Genomic DNA, 22143 nt, shown 5'->3' with positions numbered 1-22143 from the left:
ATCTGGAGGGACACCTAGGGCTGGCAGGACCTCTCTGTCTGTCCCTTGGCCCTGAGGTTTGAGGCTGGATCCTGCAGGCCGGGGCACATGCTAACTCCAGGCCCGCCAGTGCAGGTACTCGAAGCGGGACTGTTCTCCCAGAGGCCTTTGTCTTGGTCAAAGGGCTGAGCCTCGCTTCTCCTGAGGTTTTGTTTGTTTGGATTTTTTGTTTGTTTGCTTGCTTGCTTGTTAATTGTGGTAAGAACACTTAACACGAGAGTTTTAACAAACTTTTAAGTATATAACGTATTGTACAATGTTGTACAGCAGACCTCTGGAGATTCTTTATTTGCTTAACAGAAACTTTATGCCATTGATTAGTGATTCCTCCACCTCTGAAACCACCATTCCACTCTTTGACTCTATGAATTTGACTATTTTAGATACCTCACGTAAGTGACATCACGCAGTATTTGTTTTTCTATGACCTGCTTATTTCACTTAGCATAATGTCCTCAAGTTTCATAAATGTCACCAATTGCACAATTTCCTTCTTTTTAAAGGCTGAATAGTATTCCATTGTATGCACACATATCACATTTTGTTTATCCATTCATCCATCGGTGGACATTCAGGTTATTTCCACATCTTGGCTATTGTGAACAATACTGCAGTGAACACAGGAGTACGGACATCTCTTCGAGATCCTGAAAATAAACAAGTGGGACTCCATCAAACTAAAAAGCTTCTACACAGCAAACGAAACATCAGAGTGAAACACAACCCACAAAATGGGAGAAAATATTGCACACTTTCCAACTGATAAGAGGCTAATCTCCAGAATATATAGAGAACACCTACAATTTAATTGTAAGGACAAAAACAAAAACAAAATAATAGCCCAATTATTAGTTGGGTTATTAGCCCATTGAAAATGAGTTAATGACCTGAATAGATAGTTCTCCAAAGAAGACACACAGGTGGCCAACCAGCATGAAAACATACTCAACATCACTCATCATCAGAGAAATGCAAATCAAAACCACAAGGAGAAATCGCTCACACCTGTCGGGATGGTTATCCTATCATTAAAAAAAGAAAGAAGATAACAAGACAACAAGTATTAGTGAGGGTGTGAGAAATTGGAAGCCTTGTGCACTGTTGGTGGGAATGCAAAATGGTGCAGCGTCTATGGAAAGTAGCATGGGAGTTCCTCAAAAAATTAAACCTAGACCGACCCTATGATCGTGGGATCCCACTGCTGGGTTTTCATCCAAAAGAGCTGCAATCAACATCTCAAAGAGATAGTGGCGCTTCTCTCAAAGTCTTGCTACCCAGATCCCTACAGCAAGCAACACGGGTCCCCTGTTGCTTTTACAACCCAATAAAATAAAACCTCACACCGAAGCCCCGAGCCCAGGCAGAATCCTAAGCCCTCCCCACCACGCGCCCAGACCTGCCCTCCAGAAACAGTGGAATCTTGCTCCCTGCCGGGAGGGGGTGGGGGGTCTCAGCCCCGGCCGCCGGGACAAGCTAGGGGAAGGTCGGGGCACGCCTGGCTGTGGGGCAATCGGCCCTCGTCAGGCGGCCGCGCTCGTCGGAGCAGCGTGACGCGGCGACCGGAGGGTGGCGACGCGGGGGGCCGAAACGGGCGGTGCGCTCCCCGGCGCCCGGCTTCCTGGGCGGCCGCTAGCCCTGCTCGGCCGGCGGGGGCGGGGGCGGGGCGCGGCCTTAAAAGGCCGGGAGGAGTGGCCGTGCCCGGGGGTCACCGGCACAGGGTCGGCCGCTGTCACACGCGCCCCGGCTCGGCCCCGTCCCGCGCGCACCCGGGAGCACGGCGCACAGTCGCGCTCGCACCGAGTCCGGCCAGCCCTTCCGGCCCGTCTCCGAGAGCCCTCATGGGCCCCGAGGCCACCTGCCCGTGGAGCGGCCCCCTGCCTCGCCTCCGGGTGAGGACCTTGATCGAGCCCGTGGTGGCGTCCACGCAGGTGGCCGCCTCCCTCTACGAAGCGGGGCTGCTCCTCGTGGTGAAGGCGTCCTTCGGAGCCGGGGCCTCCTCCAACCACAGCGCCAGCCCGTCGCCCCGGGACGCTCTGGAGGACGAACAGCAGAGGGCCATCTCCAACTTCTACATCGTCTACAACCTGGTGGCGGGCCTGACGCCCCTGCTGTCCGCCTACGGGCTGGGCTGGCTCAGCGACCGCTACCACCGCAAGATCTCCATCTGCGTGTCCCTGCTGGGCTTCCTGCTCTCCCGCCTGGGGCTGCTGCTCAAGGTGCTGCTGGACTGGCCCGTGGAGGTGCTGTACGGGGCGGCGGCGCTGAACGGGCTGTGCGGCGGCTTCTCCGCCTTCTGGTCGGGCGTCATGGCCCTGGGATCCCTCGGCTCCTCCGAGGACCGCCGCTCCCTGCGCCTCATCCTCCTCGACCTGATCCTGGGCCTGGCGGGATTCTGCGGGAGCATGGCCTCGGGGCACCTCTTCAAGCAGATGACTGGGCACCACTCGGGGCAGGGCCTGGTGCTGACGGCCTGCAGCGTGAGCTGTGCCACTTTTGCACTTGTGTACAGCCTCTTGGTACTGAAGGTCCCCGAGTCGACGGCCAGTCCCAGGACGGCACTCCCCGCTGTGGATACGGTGTCAGGCACCATTGGCACGTATCGTACCCTGGATCCCGATCAGTCAGACAAGCAGGGTGTGGAGGGGTACCCTCCATCTCCCGGGAAAGCAGTGCCCAAAAAGACTGTCATCGCCCTGCTCTTTGTGGGTGCCGTCATATATGACCTGGCAGTGGTGGGCACCGTGGACGTGATGCCCCTTTTTGTGCTCAGAGAGCCTCTCAGGTGGAATCAAGTGCAGGTGGGCTATGGTATGGCAGCCGGGTACACCATCTTCATCACCAGCTTCCTGGGCGTCCTGCTCTTCTCCCGCTGCTTCCGGGACACCACTATGATCGTGATTGGGATGGTCTCCTTTGGGTCGGGAGCCCTCCTCTTGGCTTTCGTGAAAAAGACATACATGTTCTACATCGGTGAGTCTGGCATTCTCGGGGAGGCAGGACGAGGACACGGCCGGCCCCTTGAGTCGTGGGGCCGACACCAGGGATGCTGTGGTCCGGGTGTCCCCAGCTCAGGCCATACCCCCTGCCTAGGAAGTTACGAGGGAGACAGGATCATGTGCAGTTGAGTTCATCTGAGTTGTACTGTCTACTGGGTCATCTGTGTTACCCGCCGAAGTGGCCTCAGAGTGATGCCTGTGGCTCTAGGAAGTCAGCGGAGGTTGGTCGGTGGGGCCCGTGGTCAGGAGGGAAGGTTTCAGGTTGGCCTTCGGAGACGAGGTTGGATTTCTTCTCTCCAATTTTAAAGGGATAAAACATTAAGGTAATCAGGCTGAAAAGGTCCCTTAATTAAAGTCATTTGGGGCCAAGCATGGGCTATTCAAAAATGGATTAAAAAAGGCACAAATGCCTTCCACAACCAATGTAATAAATTCTTTCAAGGAAGCAGAATGAAGTTTCCACCCGAGGACACAGGTCGGACAACCACAAGCAGAGAGCTCTTTAGACCAATGTTGGAATAGAACTTTCTACACTGATAGAAATGTCCTAAATCTGGTCTGTCTGATAAAAGCAGCCGCACGCCATGTGTGGCTATTGAGCACTTGAAATGGGGCTGGCACAACTGAGGAGCAGAATTTTCAATTTGACTTGATTTGATTTTAATTAACTCATATAGTCACACGTGGCCAGTGGCTAACACATTAGAAAAAAACAACTCTACACGGTTATCAGAGCCTCTCCCTTGGCTGAGGTCACACATCTCAGAAGACACCTAACAAAATGGCAACTTAGGTTTGGCCGACTCCCAGATAAACGGGCCACGTGCAAAAGCCAGAGTACCCCTCTCCCCTTCCCCTCCCACCACCTCTACCTTTGTCCCCCCCGTCCCCCCCGTCCCCCCCACACACACTTAAACACACAGCACATTGGGATTAGGAATAAGGCATGTGAGAAGGAAAGGTGGTGGCGGCTGTACGTGTGGTATACACTCCTGGGTGCAGTTTGCCAAAGTTCCTGGCACGGTCTACCAGAGGGCTTCATGAATGGCGACAGAAGACACCTCTGTCCCAGGGACAAGGAGAGGAGCCTAAAGTCACTCCCGTGACATCAGCTCTACTTCCCTAGATGCCACGTAACTCTGCCGACGAAGACACCCTTCACTACCCGTCACCGTGCCAGCTGTGCCCTGCCACGTCGCAGATGGGTCTGCGGCATCTATGGCACCGTCAGAGCTCAGGGGCTCAGCCCGCCCCGGAGAGGGTGTCAGCCTGCAGGCGGAGAAACCACTCCCTGTGGGGCAAGCCCGTGGGGATTGTGGGGAGAGGGGGAGGTTCCTGGTGAGGCTTTTGCTTTTTCCGATTGACTCCTTGGCCAAGCCTGGACACGACGAGGAGTGTTCTCTTGTGATTTCTTTCCAGCTCGAGCTGTCATGCTGTTCGCTCTCATCCCCGTCACAACCATCCGATCGGCAATGTCCAAACTCATAAAGGACTCCTCTTATGGTGAGTGAAAGGAATCTCTCAGAAGTTCTCTGCCCGGCCGGTTTCAGAGCTGCTTGGCTTGAGGCATAGGGTTCGGACTTGCAAAAGGCCCATGAGACGGTGCCAGAAGCAGCCTTGAATACTCTAGGGACACTCCGGTGTCCATTAGAGCAGAGGGGGTGAAAACAGGAGGATGGGAGAGACTCAGAAAGTCGGTCACTGAAAAGCCACCGTCAAAGGAGGACACTGCTACCCGCAGGCTGCAGGAAGATGCAGCCGACGGAGCCAGGAGTCCCGCTGGAACGAGCCAAGACTGAGAGGCGGCCCTGGGAAGGATGCGGAGTCTCCTGAGAGCTCCCTAGAGACTCGGCTAGCAGCTAAAATGGAAGGGACAGCAACATATCTTCTTGGTAACCTCTGTCCCTTCCACAGGAAAGGTGTTCGTCATCCTGCAGCTGTCCCTGGCTCTGACTGGGGTGGTGACGTCCACGGTGTACAACAAGATCTATCAGCTCACCATGGAGAAGTTCGTGGGCACCTGTTTTGCTCTCTCCTCCTTTCTCTCCTTCCTGGCCATCATCCCGATTGGGTAAGAAAGGAGAGTCTGGTTTGGGCTGGGGCTTTTGGGCTTAGGTCAGGGCCTCTTGGACCCTCTCCAGTCTATTATCATAAAGAATTATTTATTTGCGGCATTTATGCAGTGGGTTCTGAGGGGGCTCTCCCATAAATAAGAAGTCCTCCTGTTCTCCCAAGCTAATAATCTGCCAATCTGGGAAACCCCCGAACTCGTAAATAATGAATAGAGGGCCACAATCAGCTGGTTACTTCCTGGCAGTTTTATACTTCCTTTTGATTAGAGGCTGGGATTAGATATCCTCTTGAACCACTCCAACGTCTTCTCTGAGGTCCTTTTAGAGAAGAATCATCCTGCCTCACTTCACTTCCATTCTCTCCACGCCCTCCAAGGGCTGGGCACCTGGCAGTGCCCCGGAATCTCACATGCCCCTGGACTGTGGGAGCTCCTGGTAGGACTTGAGCAATTCCTTTGATCTCTGTGGGGGAGTCGTCTCATTTGTAAAATAAGAACACTCAGGTCAGGGAGATAACAAGCAGGAGGAAGGCTGGAGAAGCCCAAGAGAGGCAGTCTGCGGGGCGCCTGGGTGGCGCAGTCGGTTAAGCGTCTGACTTCAGCCAGGTCACGATCTCGCGGTCCGTGAGTTCGAGCCCCGCATCAGGCTCTGGGCTGATGGCTCAGAGCCTGGAGCCTGTTTCCGATTCTGTGTCTCCCTCTCTCTCTGCCCCTCCCCCATTCATGCTCTGTCTCTCTCTGTCCCAAAAATAAATAAACGTTGAAAAAAAAAAAAAAAAGAGACAGTCTGGTTCCACGGTAAGAGCACTAGCCTAGGACATCACCAAGATGATCTTTGACCAGCCCTGTCCAGCGTGAGTCCCAAGAGCAAGCCATGTATGTGATTTTAAACTGTCTCGTAACGTTTAAAAATGGGAAGACGGGTGAAATTAATTTTAGTAACATATTGGACTTGACCCAGCATATCCAAAATACCACTCCAACATGTCATCAATTTACAAAATTAATCAATGAGTTGTTTTTTTGTTTTTGTTTTTTTTTCACTAAGTCTCTGAAATCTGGTACGTGTTTTATGCTGATGGCACATCTCAGTTTGGACCCAGGTTGAACACATTTCAGGTGTTGAGCGGCTGGCATAGCTAGTGACCGCTACATTAGACAGCACAGCTTCAACCTGTTTAGGCCTGTTTACCCCTTCTCATTTAGTGAGGTCCTCTCAGGCTTGTATCACTCCCACCAGAGGAGAAAGGAATACAATAAACCTACCCACTGTAACATGTGAGGGATTTGATAAAGATTTGCATTTTATTTTATTTAATTTTTTAAATTTTTTTTAATGTGTATTATTTTTGAGAGCGAGAGAGACAGAGAGCAAGCAGGGAAGTGGCAGAGAGAGAGGGAGACACAGAATCCGAAGCAGGCTCCAGGCTCTGAGCTGTCAGCACAGAGCCCGACGAGGGGCTCGAACTCACAGACTGTGAGGTCATGACCTGAGCTGAAGTCGGACGCTTAAGCTTCACCTACTGACCTACCTACCCAGGCGCCCCAAAGATTTGCATTTTTAAAGGGTCTGCCTGGTAGCACAGAGAAGTCTACACATCAATAATGGTGGCATTACAGGCAGCAGAATAGAAAATAACTGAAGGCAGGTTGAAAGAAGTGGGAAGTGGATGGGGGAAGACCCTTGTTGGAATTCTCACATCACATCATAATGTAGGTCCCTGCCCACATAGAAGGTTGAGCCTCCTTAGACAGAAGCCGTCAATAATGAAGGCTCTTTGCTCTATTTCGTAGTTGAGAAAAGAAAGATTTGAAGTGAAGGAAGGGAAGGAGGGAGGGAGGGGGAGGGAGGGGGATGGAGGGAAGGAAGGAAGGGAGGAAGGAAGGCAGGCAAGCAGCTGAGAATCTGTGTAAGCAGCGGCATGGTTATGAGGGCCTTCTTGGCCCAGTTCTCATTTTTTCAAGGTGTGGGACTGAGCCGGACCTGTCCTCAGACTGCCCAGCCCTTAGGCCTTTTCCTGTGCCCCTATTTTCATGCGAGTCTTGGCTGAATGGGTTGGGCTTAGCTACCAAGACTTAGCACGCAATGCAAATCTGTCAGGAGCCCCAGTTTTTTGTCCAAGTGAGTAATGGATTAGTAGCCGTGCCACTTGGAAGTTTACCCAGCCCTATTTGGCACACGGGCGAAATATTCTCATTAACCTAAACAAACAAACAAACAAACAAAGGAAAACAAAAGAAAACCAGTCTGACTAATGGGTGGCACAGCTAGAGATATAAACGAACAAATGAAAGCCATGAGAAAATAGCAACAGTCGTTTTCCTTCCCACAGTTTCGTTGCTTCGTGTGTGTACTAAGTGGGATCCTGTGCCTTTGTTAAGAGACTTCAGGGCACATGAAGGAGGTGGTCCGCCCTTGAACGTCTCACCCCAGTGCGCTGTGTAACACGCACTTGGACTTGGCCATACTTTCCGTGCACAGAGTCTTATATCACAGATGCAGGGACAGAATCTTGTATCAGTCGAGTAAGTACTTGAGTGCTTGTGTGAATGAGGCACGTTAAGTAATTGCTAATTATTTCCCTGTCTTGTGGCCATTCAGCAGTAAAGAGACACATGTGCAAATAAAGCCTCATTCGCTGTATGCTGGAATCACCTAGAAAGGCTGAACAAATCACTGATGTCTGGATCCCACCCCCAGAGATTCTGACTCGGTTGATCGGGAGAGCAGCCTGGGCCCAGGCCTTTTTAAAAGCTCTCCGGGTTATTCGAATATACAACCAAGATTGAGGACTCTGGTATAAAGGGAGTGTTTCCATTACCTTTCCCTTCCGTGAAGTCACTAAATAAACGAGATCCTGAAAAACTCTTACAGCTAGAAGAGGCCAAGGCTGAACCATCAATCATCAAGTGACAGCGACAGGGAAAACCAGTAGAGCTTTCTAACCACAGAAAGAAAAGCTACGTTCCAATGACATAAAAGCCCAGGAAGGCATGTCAGAGCAGGGAGGCAGAGGACACAGTGGAGGCAGAAGGCGGGGAGGAGGGGTCCCTGGGTCAGAGCTGCCAACAGCCTGCTTGCCAGAAGGGACCGTGACCCAGGCCTGCCTGGTACCAGAGTGAGCCCATTTCACGTGACTGTGAGAACCTGCCCTCTCCTGCTTGCTCCTCTTTTTTTTTTTTTAATGTTTATTTCTTTTTTGAGAGCCAAAGCACAAGTGGGGGAGGGGCAGAGAGCGAGGGAGCCACAGAATCCAAAGCAGGCTCCAGGCCCTGAGCTGTCAGCTCCGACGAGGAGCTCAAACCCACGGACTGCAAGATCATGACCTGTCCGAAGTCAGATGAGCAACCTACTGAGCCACCCAGGCGCCCCACCCTCTTGCTCCTCTTGCAGTTGGGAGATGCTGAAGAAAGAACTTTCTGGCTCTGCCCATCCTCAACCCACTTGCCACTCTATCCCTCTCCTCCCTCCCCACCTGTTTCTTAGTAATAATAATAGCAACCCTGTAACTAGCTCTTATCATGTGCCAGCTACTACTTAAAATGTTTTAATGAATTTAATCTTCCCCCAAAGCCCTCTGACGTAATTACTATTACTGTTCTGCAAATAAGGATACAGAGGCGCTGAGGTATCACGTAACTTGTCAAAGGTTCAGAGCCCGTAAGTGGCAGAGACAGGATTTGAACGCAGGCAGTCTCTGATCCTCTACACCGCACTGCTTCTTAGTAGAGTCGCCAGGTGCCAGGGTGCCACCTGTGCTGTCTCCTTAGAGAGCTCCCTCCTCGGGCTGGCTGCGCTCTCCTGAATTCTTACCGGAACGGACACGCGAGCGGCCACCCTCTCTCTCCCCAACCTCCTCCTCACGGTCAGCTTCTGCAAAGGCTCGTGTGCACCTGCTGCCTGCGTCCTCACCGCCCACTCACTTCTCAGCCCAGACGTCCGAGGTCCCCCCTCGACCAGCAGCGCTCTTCTCACTAGGGCCGCTGACCACTCTTCAAAGCTGGATCCAGTGGACTCGCTCAGCCCTCATCTCACCCCACGTGATTTCTCGGCGGCCCCAGCACCCGTGCTCACTCTTGGCCGTCACTGGGCTTTCTCAGCACCTCATCACTTCTTCTCTACACACCTCCAAATGGAAGATTCTTTGGGGCTCTGCTCTGGGTTCTCGCTTCATATGCTCTCTCGAAGCAATCTAAAGCACTTTCAAGACTTCAAATTACCACCTGAGTTTCCAAAATTGGGTTCTTGACGCCTTCCTATGCCTGCTCCCCCTCCAGCCTTTGCCACCTCCCTAAATGGCACCGCCACTCACCCGGGGGAGGAACCGTCACCGAAGTCTGCCCTCATCTTCATCTCCCACACCTCCAATCCGTCAGGCCTCACTGACTCTACCTTCAAAACGGTCCTCAAATTCATCCTTTTTTTTTTTTTTTTTTTTTTTTTAAATCACTACTGCTACCACCCCTAGGCCAGAGCACTTGAACGACCTGATTAGCCTCTGGACCATTCCTCCCATGTCCACTCTTGTTCCCTCCCATCCTCTCTCCACCAGGTGCCCAGAGCAATTTCCTTCAAGTGTTTAAACAGATCACATCATCTCCTGCTCAAAGCTCTGCTCTTGGCTTTCACCGCTGTTAGGATACAAACCCAATGTCTTCCCATGGACCACAAGGTCCTCTGTAACCTGGCTTTGCCAACCTCCGTAATTTCTGTTTCTGTCACTAACCACCCTCCGCGACCCCAGGTGTCAGTCCCAGGAGCGACCCCTCATGCTCTTCCCCCTTCTGCGCCCATGCCTCCTTCTTAACCCAACTAGATGTGGTCTTAAGCAACATTTTCTCAAAAAGCTTTTGAGACAAATCCCTTTCTTAATCTAAATTAGGTCCTTTTATCATATGCTCCCAAAGCTTCCTCCATTTTCCTTCATAGCCTGATAGTTGATGGTTAGGGGTTATCTTTTCATACGCTTGCCTACCAGACTGTAGGCTCCCTGAGGGGAGGAACCATGGCCGTTTGGCTCAGCACATATCATCTGTGTCCAGCAGAGAGGCTGGCCTGTAAGAAGTACTCAAAAAGTATTTGTTTAATGAATGATCTGTTGGAAGGGTGTGGCACCTACTAGCCAGCATTGCTGGCCATCCGTATCCCAGAGCTGCCTGTCGGCTGACCATGAAGGCAGTGGCTGGCCATCGCCACCTGGCTTTGCTACTGGGGTCTACAGTGGGGGTCAGCCGCAGAGGCAGGGCTGCGACCTGGTGTCGGCCCACATCTGGACTTTCCTGCCAGCTCTTTAATACAATGAGTTTTGTCTCAAGTACAGTGCGTGTTCCTCCCTGTAGAGCTCTGGGACTCATGGAAGGTGGGACATCAGAGATTTTGGAAGTTCCCGCAAAGCTTTCCCTTAGAAGGTTTGGACTTAAGTTGGCACCCCATCCAGTGGCTTCCAGGTGTTGACCATCAGCCAGGAAGAGGTTGCTGTAGGCTAGAAACTGAGGTTCCTAGAGCTCAAGCATGAGAAAACCGAGGATCCCAGAGGTGGAAGGACATGCCAAAGGTCATACAGATCCGAGACTTCAAGTCAGAGCTCCTAATTCCCAGGCCTCCCTTTTTTTTTTTTTTTTTTACAAATATTTGAAAACAATGTAATGAGAATTTATGGAACAGATAAAGGGGCTATGGAAGGACAGAAGATGAGGCAGCGAATTCTGCTTGGATTAGCCCAATTTTGATCTTGAAATACACGTGGGAGTTCATCAGGCAGTGGTGAGATGGAGAGAGATTTCAGGAAAAGGAAAATGTAGATGCAAAGGGCTTGAGATATTATAGGGCTGGAATGGGCCATCTCTCCACTCAGAACAACATTCTGGGGACAATGGTCAGAGCCTCTCAGTCTACAGGTGATAAAAAAGGCGGCCATTGGTGGGAAGGAAAAGGCACACCCTTTGCCCCATTCCAACTGTTTGTCTTGTAATTCTTACAGCATCGTGGCCTACAAACAAGCCTCATGGCTGCAATATGGAGACATCGCAGAGAAATGAAGGTGCTGACCGACGGGAGCTGAAAATACCAGCAATGGCTTCTTTTGAAGTCAACAGAAGGGACTGGGTGCTAGTGACCAAAGCAAGCCACTGCTCCAAAACCCCAGGTTCCAGCCAGAGTTGGCTTGGGCATGAGCTGCTCTGGCTCAGGGGTCCCTGGCGGGTGGGGAAAAGCACTTTCTTGGTGATAGAACTTTCTCAGCTTTCAGACGTCCCTGTCAGAGGTTAGGTTCTGGGGACAGTAGAGGGTGAACTTCCAAGGGTTAGATGCAGGGGGCCGTGCGCAGTCACACGAGACGCATAAAGGGCTTCAGACAGCAGCCCCTTTTCTTCCAGGAGTTGGCTCTAAGGTACCACTAACTAGTCACCTGGGTGCCGTGCTGGGGGTCCCCCAGGAAAACTCAAGCCAAAGCATGCATTTTCAACAGCCTAGAGGGAGCGCAGAGGGGATGCTTTGTAAGAACTCCCAACAGTGAACATCAGCCAATATATATATATTTTTTAATTAAAATAAAACCTTGAAAAAAACTTAGCTTTCTTCCCTGAGGCCTTGTTAGCTGTGAACACTCAGGAGAGATTTGGGGCTGAGGCTCTTGGCTTCAGGGTAGTTTTACTGCCGTCATTACTGTTGTTTTTAAGAAGCAAATATCAAACGACTTTCTTTAGTGGACTATTATATGGCATATTTTCAGTCAACAATACTTCTTCCCAAAGTGGGCGGTGTGGAGAGAGAGGGCAGAGGAGATAGGCTAAGAGCCGTCTTATTTTGAGGTACCTATTTTTACAGACTATTTTACTTACACACAGAAAAACAGGCTCACCTCCAAATAAAATCAACATTTACTGTATGCGTGTGAATCGTTCTTCCCCGGCCAGACTCCCTCTATAACTACAGGCATGGCATTCTTATACTGGGGTAAAACTTAAAGCTAGGGAATGCATCTCAAGCTCCAAGCGTTTGGGCTCAGAGAGTTTACACCTCTGATCTCTTGCAGGGAATAAACAAGCCTTTCTGGCATGTCTTCTAAGGTCCCGGCACCATGCTAGGTGCTGAGATACGGCAAGCACGTGACTGCTCATCCCCTGACAGAATGTTCTGTCCAGCAGGTGGAACAGACAGAACAGCTGGCAACCACATATCCTATAATAAGTGCTAGCATAAGGGAGCATCTAACCAGGTTTAGGAGAGCAGGGAAGGCTTCTCAGAAGAAGTGGACTACGGTAACCCTGGAAGGATAAGGAGTCACCCAGGCCAGAAGTTAAGGGACAGTCCAGGCAGAAGAAATAACAAGCTGGAAGGCCTGAAGGTGAAAATATCTTTTGATATAGGAATTCAATATAAGGGGAGCAAAGAGGCGGGGAGGGACAGGTACCAAAAGGACAGAATCAAGACCAGGAGACTGGAGTGGTAGGGAGAAACAACAATACACATATAGAGCCTTAAAAAGAGTTTCTCTTTAATTTGTTTAATGTTTATCTATTTTTGAGAGAGAGAGAGAGAGAGAGAGAGAGAGAACAGGGGGAGGGGCAGAGAGAGAGAGGGTGACAGAGAATCCAAAGCAGGCTCCAGGCTAAGCTGTCAGCACAGAGCCCGATGTGGGGTTCAAACTCATGAACCATGGGATCATGACCTGAGCCAAAGTCAAGATGATTAGCCGACCGAGCCACCCCAGGCGCCCTGAAAGTTTCTCTTTAAAGTAACAGGGATAGCTGGTGGAAGATTTCACGCAGGAGTATGGAATGCGTCCTGGCATCCCTGAGAATGAACTGGGGCAGGAAGGGGCAGAAGGAGAGAGAAGACTTGCAGAAAGGACACAAGAGCAGAGAGTCTGCTAGTAACCCAGGTGACGGACAATGGCGGACTGACTTTGGATAAGATGTGAAGGTGCAGAACAGTAGAGGGACTTAGAGAAATCCTTGGGAGCTGGCGGTCAGCAGGAGTTGGTGACAGGTGATCTGCAGAGGGTGGGGCAGATGGAGGCAAGAATGCTCAGATTTGAGGTTCAGGCAACTAGGAAGAAGGCAGAGCCTCTCCCTGAGACAGACGACACGGGCGGAGGTGGGATGGGAAGTGGAGTTCAAGGCCAAGCTTACCTTGCTAAATTCTCACCGATTATGCTCCTTCCTCTTGGCTCCTTGCCTCCTGTCCCAGCCCCTGATCGGCTCCCCAACCCGGATGAATCTCATCATTGGCAGCTCCATTCCTGCTCCTGAAAAGCTGGCTTGGAGCATCCAGAAACATGTCCTTATTTGCTCCCGCTCACCCACCATACGCTTGTGGGTTTTAACCTGAGCTGGGCTCTCAAAGCCCCAGCACTGGCTCCTTTTCAATTTGTCACTAAGGTGGCAGTTTTGACCCTTCTCCACTTGCCCCAGGTCACCAGTTCTTCTAACAGAGGTTCTAACCCCTTTGGTCTTCTCAAAGTGTGGTTTCTGAACCAGCAGCTTCAGTATCCCCAGGGAACCTGTTAGAGATGCAAATTATTTGGCTCCACCCCAATCAAACTCTAGAGCTGGGGACCAACAATTGGTGTTTTCACAAGCCCTCAAGCTTAAGAACCAATGTTATCTTATGGGCCTTTCTCTTCTTAAGAATGTTCCCTGAGTCCCTCTCCCCCTCTTCCTGCATCCTTAATTTTTTTTGTTTTTGTTGTTAAGTTTATTTATTTTGGGGAGGGGGGCAAAGAGAGAGAGAGAGGGAGAGAGAGAATCCCAAGCAGGCTCAGTGCTGTCGGCGTGAAGCCCGACTTGAGGCTCAAACCCACAAACCGGGAAATCATGACCTGAGCCGAAACCAACAGCCAGACACTTAACCAACTGAGTCTCCCCCCAGGCGCCCCCATCCTTAATTCTTGAGGCCCATAAAGCTCTGTCCTTGGTATGTTCCCCAAGTAATCTAGTCTACTCTCAGGGATTCCAGAACACTTTTTCCAACAATCTGGTCGACACCTCCACCGGATTTCCTCAAACATAATTCCAAACCAAATTATTCTCCCACCTCACCATCTAAGCTACTCCAACCTTTACATTTTTCTCCTGATTGTTTTCACGTGTGAGTTAATGACGTCATCTCCCTGCTCCCAGGCTTGAAAACTCCGTCTCATCTCTGATCCCCTCCCCTCACCACAGAAATCTCTTAAATTCATCACCCTTCCTATCGCCCATTGCCACAACTTTTATGATCTATTCCCATCTGTTCCCCAGGGCTTCAGTCTGACCACAGTCCACCAGCCTACTATCTCCATCACCTTCTTAAAGCAGTTACAAGAAATATATACCCCCCCCCTTAATTTTCATTTGACAAAGCAAACGGGAAGGATTGTTATGGGAATACTTGCTATTTAAGTTGGCCATACCTAAACAAGTAATAGAAGAGTCTTCCCGTAAGAGCAGTCCAGTCATCTAAGTGTTGGCAGACACGTTGATGCTTTATATATATATACATTATCGCCAATCCCATCAGCAACCCACCAAGGGAAAGCACGTCTTCATTGCAAAGATCAATATACTGAAGTTCAGAGAAATGGGACTTGCCTAAAACCACAGAAGTAACGAGTGGAAAAAGCTGAGATCTGATCCCAAAGCTCTCTTATCCCGCCTTGCTGCCTCATTGTGTATGACTGTAGTCTTGGATTAGTGATGTCTACTGTCAGTAAGTTCAAGTGCATTTCCAGTACTTTGGGGTCATTAACCGAGCATTCCGGTCTCCCTTTGAAACACACTCTTGACACCCTAACAAACCACAGGCATTTCTTCTTGCCTAACAGATTTTTTAAAAGCATCAGGGCAGTTAAAAAAAAAAAAATCAGGAAATGACTGGTCCTGACTGAGAAGATGTTGTGCTTTGCTATGGGATGGAGTAGGAAGAAATCCTCACGAAAGTACCTGGGCTGGCTGCCAGGCTGCCCGCCAATCACAGTGGTTGTGAACAGACACCAGGTAGTTTCTTCATTTCCCCAAATCGGTGCCAACCTGTGGGGTGTAGAAGGTAAACTGAGGATAAATCTACGGAGAAGTAAAGAAGAGTAAAAATAGGTTAATTATATCTTTTTCCTGGTGCTCTGTATATCCTGATTCTTGCAGGCAAACTCATACCTCTTTAGAGAAAACAAGAAAACAAAATACAAGGCACACGTGTTTTCCTGTCGTGTAGAGTGTTATAAATGACAACACAATTCAAGGTAAAGAAAGCATCATTCGTAGGTTTATTGGTCCATTACTTTAAGTTAATTGAGGTAAAGAAACCTTTTAAATTTACAAGCTAATAGTTAACAAGCAATACAAATTCTTTTGTTTACCTCAAAATGTAATACTAATTTCATAGTAAACAATGGACAGAGTTTTTTTATACACAGATATATGAAAAAAAGTGGACAAAAACCTCGTGCCAGCATCAAAAAATGCAACAAAACTTTTTTTTTTTCTTTTTACAATCTCTGGGTTCCATAACAAAGAAAGAAAGAAAAAGGTGACATTCTTTTTAAAGTTTGGTAGCTTCATGAAACAGAGACTTTGACCTGGGAATAAATCACTTTCTCGTCCACACACATTCTTGAGCACATTTTTTTTTTTTTTTTCACAGCTTCTGATTTGGCTTATTGGCAGCATGGAGAGAAGAGAACACATTTACACGGAGGGAGGACTTCATCAATACCTTGGGCGGGGGGAGGGGTTCTTCTAAAATTTTAAATGTGAAGAATGACCTCTAAAAATAAGAAATACAGTCCACACTTTGGACATGACCTAAGCAAAAGTTTTGAATCTCTTTTTCAACAGTTAAAATACAAGTTAGAAAGGTTGCTGGCAGTTTATTTTATGGAAATATATCAGATGTACATCATCTCTCAATGCATTCCCAATGCGCGGACATCGAGGAATCAGGCACACGGAAGTACAATGGTTGGGGGTGCCTACGGGACAGGACCAGACCTCAGGGGTGTCCAGGTGGTGGTGCTGACTGCTAACAGCTGCTGGTTTGTTGTCTGACGAAGGCCCAGCTGACACAGGTGTCTTTTTGTCATACAGATTCTCATCTTGTTGGCAATCTGCTTTCCCCTCCCCGTTCCCACACTGCAGAAAAAAGCCACCCCCTTTTTCTCCTTCCGGTACCATCGAGACTGAAGGGTTGGTCTGAGACTGTGAACAACCTGTTACTCAGGGGTGGGGACAGGTGTGACCTGCTCTGACCTGGCATGCAGGAAGCCCAGAATCACCTGGTGAGGGGGTGGCACTGCCAGGGACATGCATGTTGCAATACTCCGTCACTGGTTTTAATAGTAAAAGCTCTATTAAAATGGACTAAAGAATCAATGGGTTTTAGGTTTTTGGCATTTCAACCTGTGGAGAATTTCTATCTGACACATGCTGCTCTGAGCCCCCCACCCCGCCCCCAGTTATCTTTTAAAAAACTGTTCCGCAGAATCGGGGTACACCATTAATATTGTCATAATCTAGAGTTCTCTGTATCTACGTGATTTGTCAATGCTGATACCATATATCCTCTACAATCGAGAGTGTGCCAAAAGGCACTAAGTTAATCTTTCACACTTTAACACACACACACACGCACACACACACACACACACGGTTCAGTGGTCCCTGTGTTTCCTTACATTATCAAAAATATCATTTGGCAATAGCAATACTTAGCTTTCTCTTCCCAAAAGGCAGCCCTAATTATGAACCTCACTTTCTTATTTCTTTAAGAGGGCTGAGGACTGGCTATGTTAGACCTCTAGCATTTAAGCTGAACAACTGATTACGTTTCTAAAAAATTCTTTCTATCCAGAATCTAAAACACACTAGTTGAAGAATAAGGCATATTAGTAGGTGTTGACAATTCTCAAAAAGTAGAGTTAGGCTTTCAACAGTCTGTGGCAATTTTAAAGTCTGGATTTGTTGATTTTCAAGTGCTAAACACACAGAATGTTTCTATATAAGACAAATATATTACTGGTTTGTTATTTTTTTCCAAAGTACTTATTTACAGGCTATCTATAGTAGTAAAAACTGCCTGAAGAACATATTTTTCTGCCACATAGAAAGGGTTAGACAGCCAGACCCGGAATGCAATTCAAACATACGATTAAGAAACAACGATCAAACTCCCCGTGACAAAGGCCTTTCCTCCACCTTTCCTAACGCAGATAGCTCTGTGCACGCTCTCATCCAGGCAACTGTAGGGAGGCCAGACATGCTTAAAGCAGAAAGCTAACCACCTATTGGGTGGGCTGATGAAAAATCAGGTTCCTGGTTTATGCACTAAATAAAAAAAAAAAACCCCACGAGGAAGCAGAGAACAACTCCAACACACCCAGCTTGATAGGTCAGTCTGACCCAGGGCATCATGACATTTTACTCGAATTTACTGATAAATGCCACCTGCCATCTGAATGGAGAAAACATAAGAGGCCATGTCCAATCTGTTGCCATCTTGAAAGTGAGAAGGCAAAGCCAAATTCCCAAAATGTTTTGTAAATGGGGATGGACTGCAGTGTTACTCCAGCCTGACAATTAGATTACTCAGTTTCCACGGGCCTTTGAGAGTAGGCATCCGGGAAGGTGGGCCACAGGCTTGCTCTGCACTGCCCTGAACACAGGCAGCCTCTCTTGAGCGGGAGCACCCTTCAGCGCAGCTTGAGGAGAGGCCAGGTCACCCCATCCCGACATCCAAACAGACGAGGCCAACATGGGCCCGGGAGGCTGTGGCGATGTCTCTCTCCTGCCTGTCTCAGGGCAGAGGGTAGAGAAGGACTACTCTGCAGTGTAATGAATGGCATGAAAACAAAGCCAGGGGCCCGCGATGTCAATGCTCTTGACGGCAGGGCCAAGTCACTCGCACCCTGGGTGTGTCCCAGGCTGACACCTACGGGCCCAAGAGACACACTCCACTTGCAGACAGGCAGTCAGGTCACCATGCCCTCCTCTAAAGCAGGACTTCCTGTCACTTCAAAACAAAGGTGGCCTCACGAGAAATGAGCAGCAAGCGTGCATTTAAATCCCTCATGTGGATGGCGACTGGTAAAACATTTAATTCGACAACATGTAGAACACGCTCCAGGTGTGGCTGAAATTTGGCATGAAGACAAACTTAACGTTACATTCACCACGACCCCCGGAGTCGTACTGGCTTTTGTTGTTTCACCTAAAGGAAGGTGACTGGTGAGTTCAACGAGCAGCACAGTGAAATACGAGCCAATCATCTCCATAATTGCACTTATCTGAGGTCACTGGGAATCATTAGTAAGTCTTATTAAAGGACAAAACCCAGCCCCAAACCTGGCTGTGAAACGTGTTCCCTCCTCTTTCAGGAAGAACAGAGGTTTTTTGGCTTTGGGCAGAGTAGCCTAGAATCCCCTTGTGGATCCACCACATGATAAGGAAGACCGCAGTGTCCGTATCTGCCACAAAGCACAAGTGCTCCCTTCAGCATCAAGTGCATCTCTAAAATCTGCTCAGTTTCTAGGAATTCTCTCTTCTGCCTTAGCCTGGATTTTTAACCTGGGTGAATGAACCCTTCACTTCCCGCACCCGAGAGGCAGTTGATAGGCGTCACTCTGCATTCTGCTGCCATGTGCCCAAGACTCAAAACCTGTCCAAGTCTGTCTGCCTGAGGTCAAGCGTGTCCCCAAGCAAAAGCCTCCTGGGACACAACTATGAGAGAGGAGGCAGTGATCTCAGCACCACGACTTTGTGGAGCCAAGAAGGACGGGGTGAGCCTCTATGAGGCAGTCTTTGGCACAGAAGTCTCCGGTCACACTTCTCACAGGGAATCCCCTTCATGCTCACAGAGATGAAAGGGCAAATGCCTGGGACTCCTGACCCGCAGAGGCTGGACGAGCCGTGGGGGTCGGGGAGGCCCGGGGAGCCTCCTTCACTGCCTACCGTCCCTTCTTCCTGGGCCTCCTCACCTCATCTGCCGCCAGCCTGAAGGAAGGGGCAAGCGTCCCTTCTCGGGCAAGACCATTTCTCCAGGGGAGTCTGGAACATATTCTGGTTCTCCCAGCTCTGGCGTCAGTGTCCCAGCTCTCCCTGGTGTCTTAAAGCACAGAAACATTACATGGCAAACAAACGGAGAAAGACAAGCCGTAAGATGCCCGAGTCCCCTCCGAGCTAGTCTTCTGCCTCCAATAACATAAGGAACGACTGCGTCCCCCCTCCACTCCCTTCCCGTATGTCCCAGAGAGGAGCCCCATGACTGTTTTGAAGGGTTGCCTTCTTTTCCAACTAAACTTTCCACAGGAATGCTCCTGGGCTTTGGCAACTAGCGGCAGATGAGATCCTGGTCTTCCCATCAACTCTTCCCACGATTCTTTCCAAGCACTCATGACACCAGACAACGTTTTTAAAGCACGCATTCCACAAGGCAAGGCTTCGCACGTTCCTGGAGATGAGCGCTCGCTGCTGGGTCAGTCTAGTGCCTTCCACGAATATCAAGAGAGGGCCGTCAACCCGTTATTGGATATACACCCTGTTCTACCAGCAAGCTGTCAGCTTGGACCCAGACATCCATCATCCATACCCGCACCAACGTGATGGCTTAGAGGTAGCATGAAACACGGACTCACCACTCGGGCTAGATGGCCTGTCCTTACCCTTCTGCTTCGATGAATCACTTCTAATTGTACCAAACAAAAATTCACATCGCAGGATTTGAGAACGGCGTGAGGGGGTCTGACGGTGCAGGCAAGTACCGACGGATACAAAAGTTCTAACTGAAACCGTGACTTCCTCAAAACATGAATGAAACAGAGCCGAACTGTTCTGCGCTGGCCTACTGCTGCACCCCTGGCATCACGGCAGTGGCCACCCAAGGTCAACGCCGCGGGCGCGAGGGGGTGGAGGAACCTCGACACGCTGCACGCGGCTGGGTACCTGCGGGTTACAACCCACGTGTGCGCCAGCGCCTCGGCCCGGCTGCGTCGCGACAAGAACACTAACTGCCTCTTTGAGGCTCAGGTTGATCATTTTACGGGGAGATGAGCCACAGACGGGAGAGCGCAAATGTGGCATAGGTAGCTTCACTCCAGGAGGAAAGAAAAGGAGTTGGAAGATAGATCCTCTTCGTCGGTTTCGTGTCGGTTTGAAGACTTGAGATGCAGCCAGTGGTCACTGGGGAACGTGGCTGCAAGTTGAAGAGGTTTTAGCTTATCGAGAAGCAAAGGGCTCGCTGTTAGCACTTGTCATCTTCGAGGCCCATCCAGGTACCGACTTTTCTTTCCGACCAGGGACTATCGAGGGTTAAAGCACTTCATATGGAACATGCACACGGAGTTCCCAGAACCTCCACTGTGTCACTATAGCACACCAGCCTCTCAACAAAAGGCCGCCCAAACACTCCGTGGACGTGGTAGGAGACACTAAATTAGGAGTTCTGGGTGAGGTAAAGGCAGACGGCACAGAGCAGACGTGGAGATGGGGCCTAGTATACGCCCACTGACCCCAGTTACTGGGAGCTACTCTGACCTCAGACAACACAGACTTCCCACCACGGGCCTCAGCTCTACTCTGACGACACTGAACAAGCAAAAGAAAAACACTGAAGAACTTCACAGAGAAAAATGCACCCCCCCCCCATTTTACACAAAAAACAGTTTCCAATCTACTGCATTCTAGTGTCAGAAACAAGTTTGGGGAGCACTGCCCCCTCGGCTCCCCGAGGTATCGCACGAGGACAAGGACACTGGCTTGCTCATTTGGGCACGGACGCATACAGACGCTGATATAAATGGTCCTATGTGAACCAGAAGCCACAAAAGAGGTGCCACTCGTCACAAGCAGGCAGCAGGCCACACTCACAGCTATAGGCCACTGTACATTAAGGACTTTCCGTGGAGGTGCCAACACCCCCTTCTAGGCTGAGACAAGTCGATGCCCACACAGGTCAATTCCAGAGTCCCCGTGTGTCTGTGGAAAACGAGAGCTGCCCTCTGTGCCTGCCTTCCTCGTGTCCTGGAAAAGCAAGAACCGGGCTCTCTTCCACCACAGGCAACCATGCTGTCCCCAAACAGGAGACTGTAATGAGATGTCAGAACGTCAGCTGGGTTGTCTCGTCCCTCAGCTGCAGATCTTAGTGTTCCAGATTTAATGGGCTCCTTCACAACACGGAGGTATGCTTCTTTCGCTGAGAGATGATTATAGCCTTACAGACTCCACCAAGGAATAAATACTAACGGAGAACCACTGTCAGACAAAGGTGGGTGGGGGGCGGGAAGGGAGAGAAATACACAAAGGAGAGATGATTCTGTGGCTGTTTTCTCAGTGCCACCTCTCTGGCACTACAGGGACGTCCTGGTATGGGGTGCCATGCCCTGTGTAGGTAGAAGAGTCTCGGTCCCAAGAAGGAACTTACTTGGCCTCTGGTTTCTCCTGTAGTAGTGGAATAATCGACTCCCATGCCATGAGGCACTGAAATGACAACACACACACACATTTTCAACATCAGATTTTAGGAGCAGGTTCTTAACTCTTCTCTGAGCTACCCTTTTATTGTTAGTCCCACCGGGTGACCTCTGTCTCATGTCTTGTCTAAGTAATGTACGTACATAATGTAACATCCGAGGTCTACGTGGATTATCCATCACTATTAGAAACTGGGGACGTGGCCGGTGTTTGCTTTGAATATATCATCCCCATCTCTGAGACGAAAGACAGCGGGGTCTCTATGAGGCCTTAATGTACCGTCCACACAGCTCACAGCTGGCAGAAATTCTTTCCCTTCAAAAAGCAGAAAAGACGGCAAGCTGCAAGCCCTCAGGAGGCTCTAGGTCCTCAGCCAAGAGGAAGACTTGCTCCAGGTGTGGGTAGGACTTGCACAAGGATGTAAATGATGGTGATGTGAGCCAGCCACCTGACTCAGAGTGGGTGGAAACCCCACGCCTCCTTACTGACCTCAGATGTTTTGCTTGAACGGGCTACTCTTAGATCTCCCAACAGGGAATATAGGGGGAGGAAACTCTACTTACTGCATTTCATCGGATCCAAACATCATCATGTATC

General features: G+C 49.8%; 2 protein-coding genes across 3 annotated transcripts in view; one reads left to right on the top strand and one right to left on the bottom strand.

Annotated features, from left to right (window-relative positions):
* The first annotated feature begins 1737 nt into the window (after positions 1-1737).
* Positions 1738-11993, top strand: SLC46A2 (solute carrier family 46 member 2). The gene is made up of 4 exons (XM_030292695.1): positions 1738-3009; positions 4455-4538; positions 4950-5106; positions 11088-11993. Exons 1-4 carry the CDS (start codon positions 1878-1880, stop codon positions 11143-11145), a joined length of 1431 nt encoding a protein of 476 aa, XP_030148555.1. The 5' UTR covers positions 1738-1877; the 3' UTR covers positions 11146-11993.
* A 3334-nt stretch (positions 11994-15327) lies between these two features.
* The window catches only part of SNX30 (sorting nexin family member 30), a 116790-nt gene continuing 109974 nt past the window's right edge, over positions 15328-22143 (bottom strand). Inside the window, exons 9-10 of one of the 2 annotated variants that reach the window (XM_030292693.1) lie at positions 21497-21552; positions 15328-21327 (exon numbers count right to left, since the gene is read on the bottom strand). In XM_030292693.1, coding sequence (XP_030148553.1) covers positions 21288-21327; positions 21497-21552 — 96 coding nt within the window. In that variant the 3' untranslated portion in view covers positions 15328-21287. Of the gene's footprint in view, positions 21553-22143 lie in introns of both variants that reach the window. The other variant, XM_030292694.1, reaches the window with a different exon arrangement.

This window comes from Lynx canadensis, chromosome D4 (assembly GCF_007474595.2).
Source record: "Lynx canadensis isolate LIC74 chromosome D4, mLynCan4.pri.v2, whole genome shotgun sequence".
Lineage (NCBI taxonomy): Eukaryota > Metazoa > Chordata > Mammalia > Carnivora > Felidae > Lynx > Lynx canadensis.
Note: the sequence above shows the minus strand (reverse complement) of the source record. Positions and strands in the feature narration are given on the sequence as shown.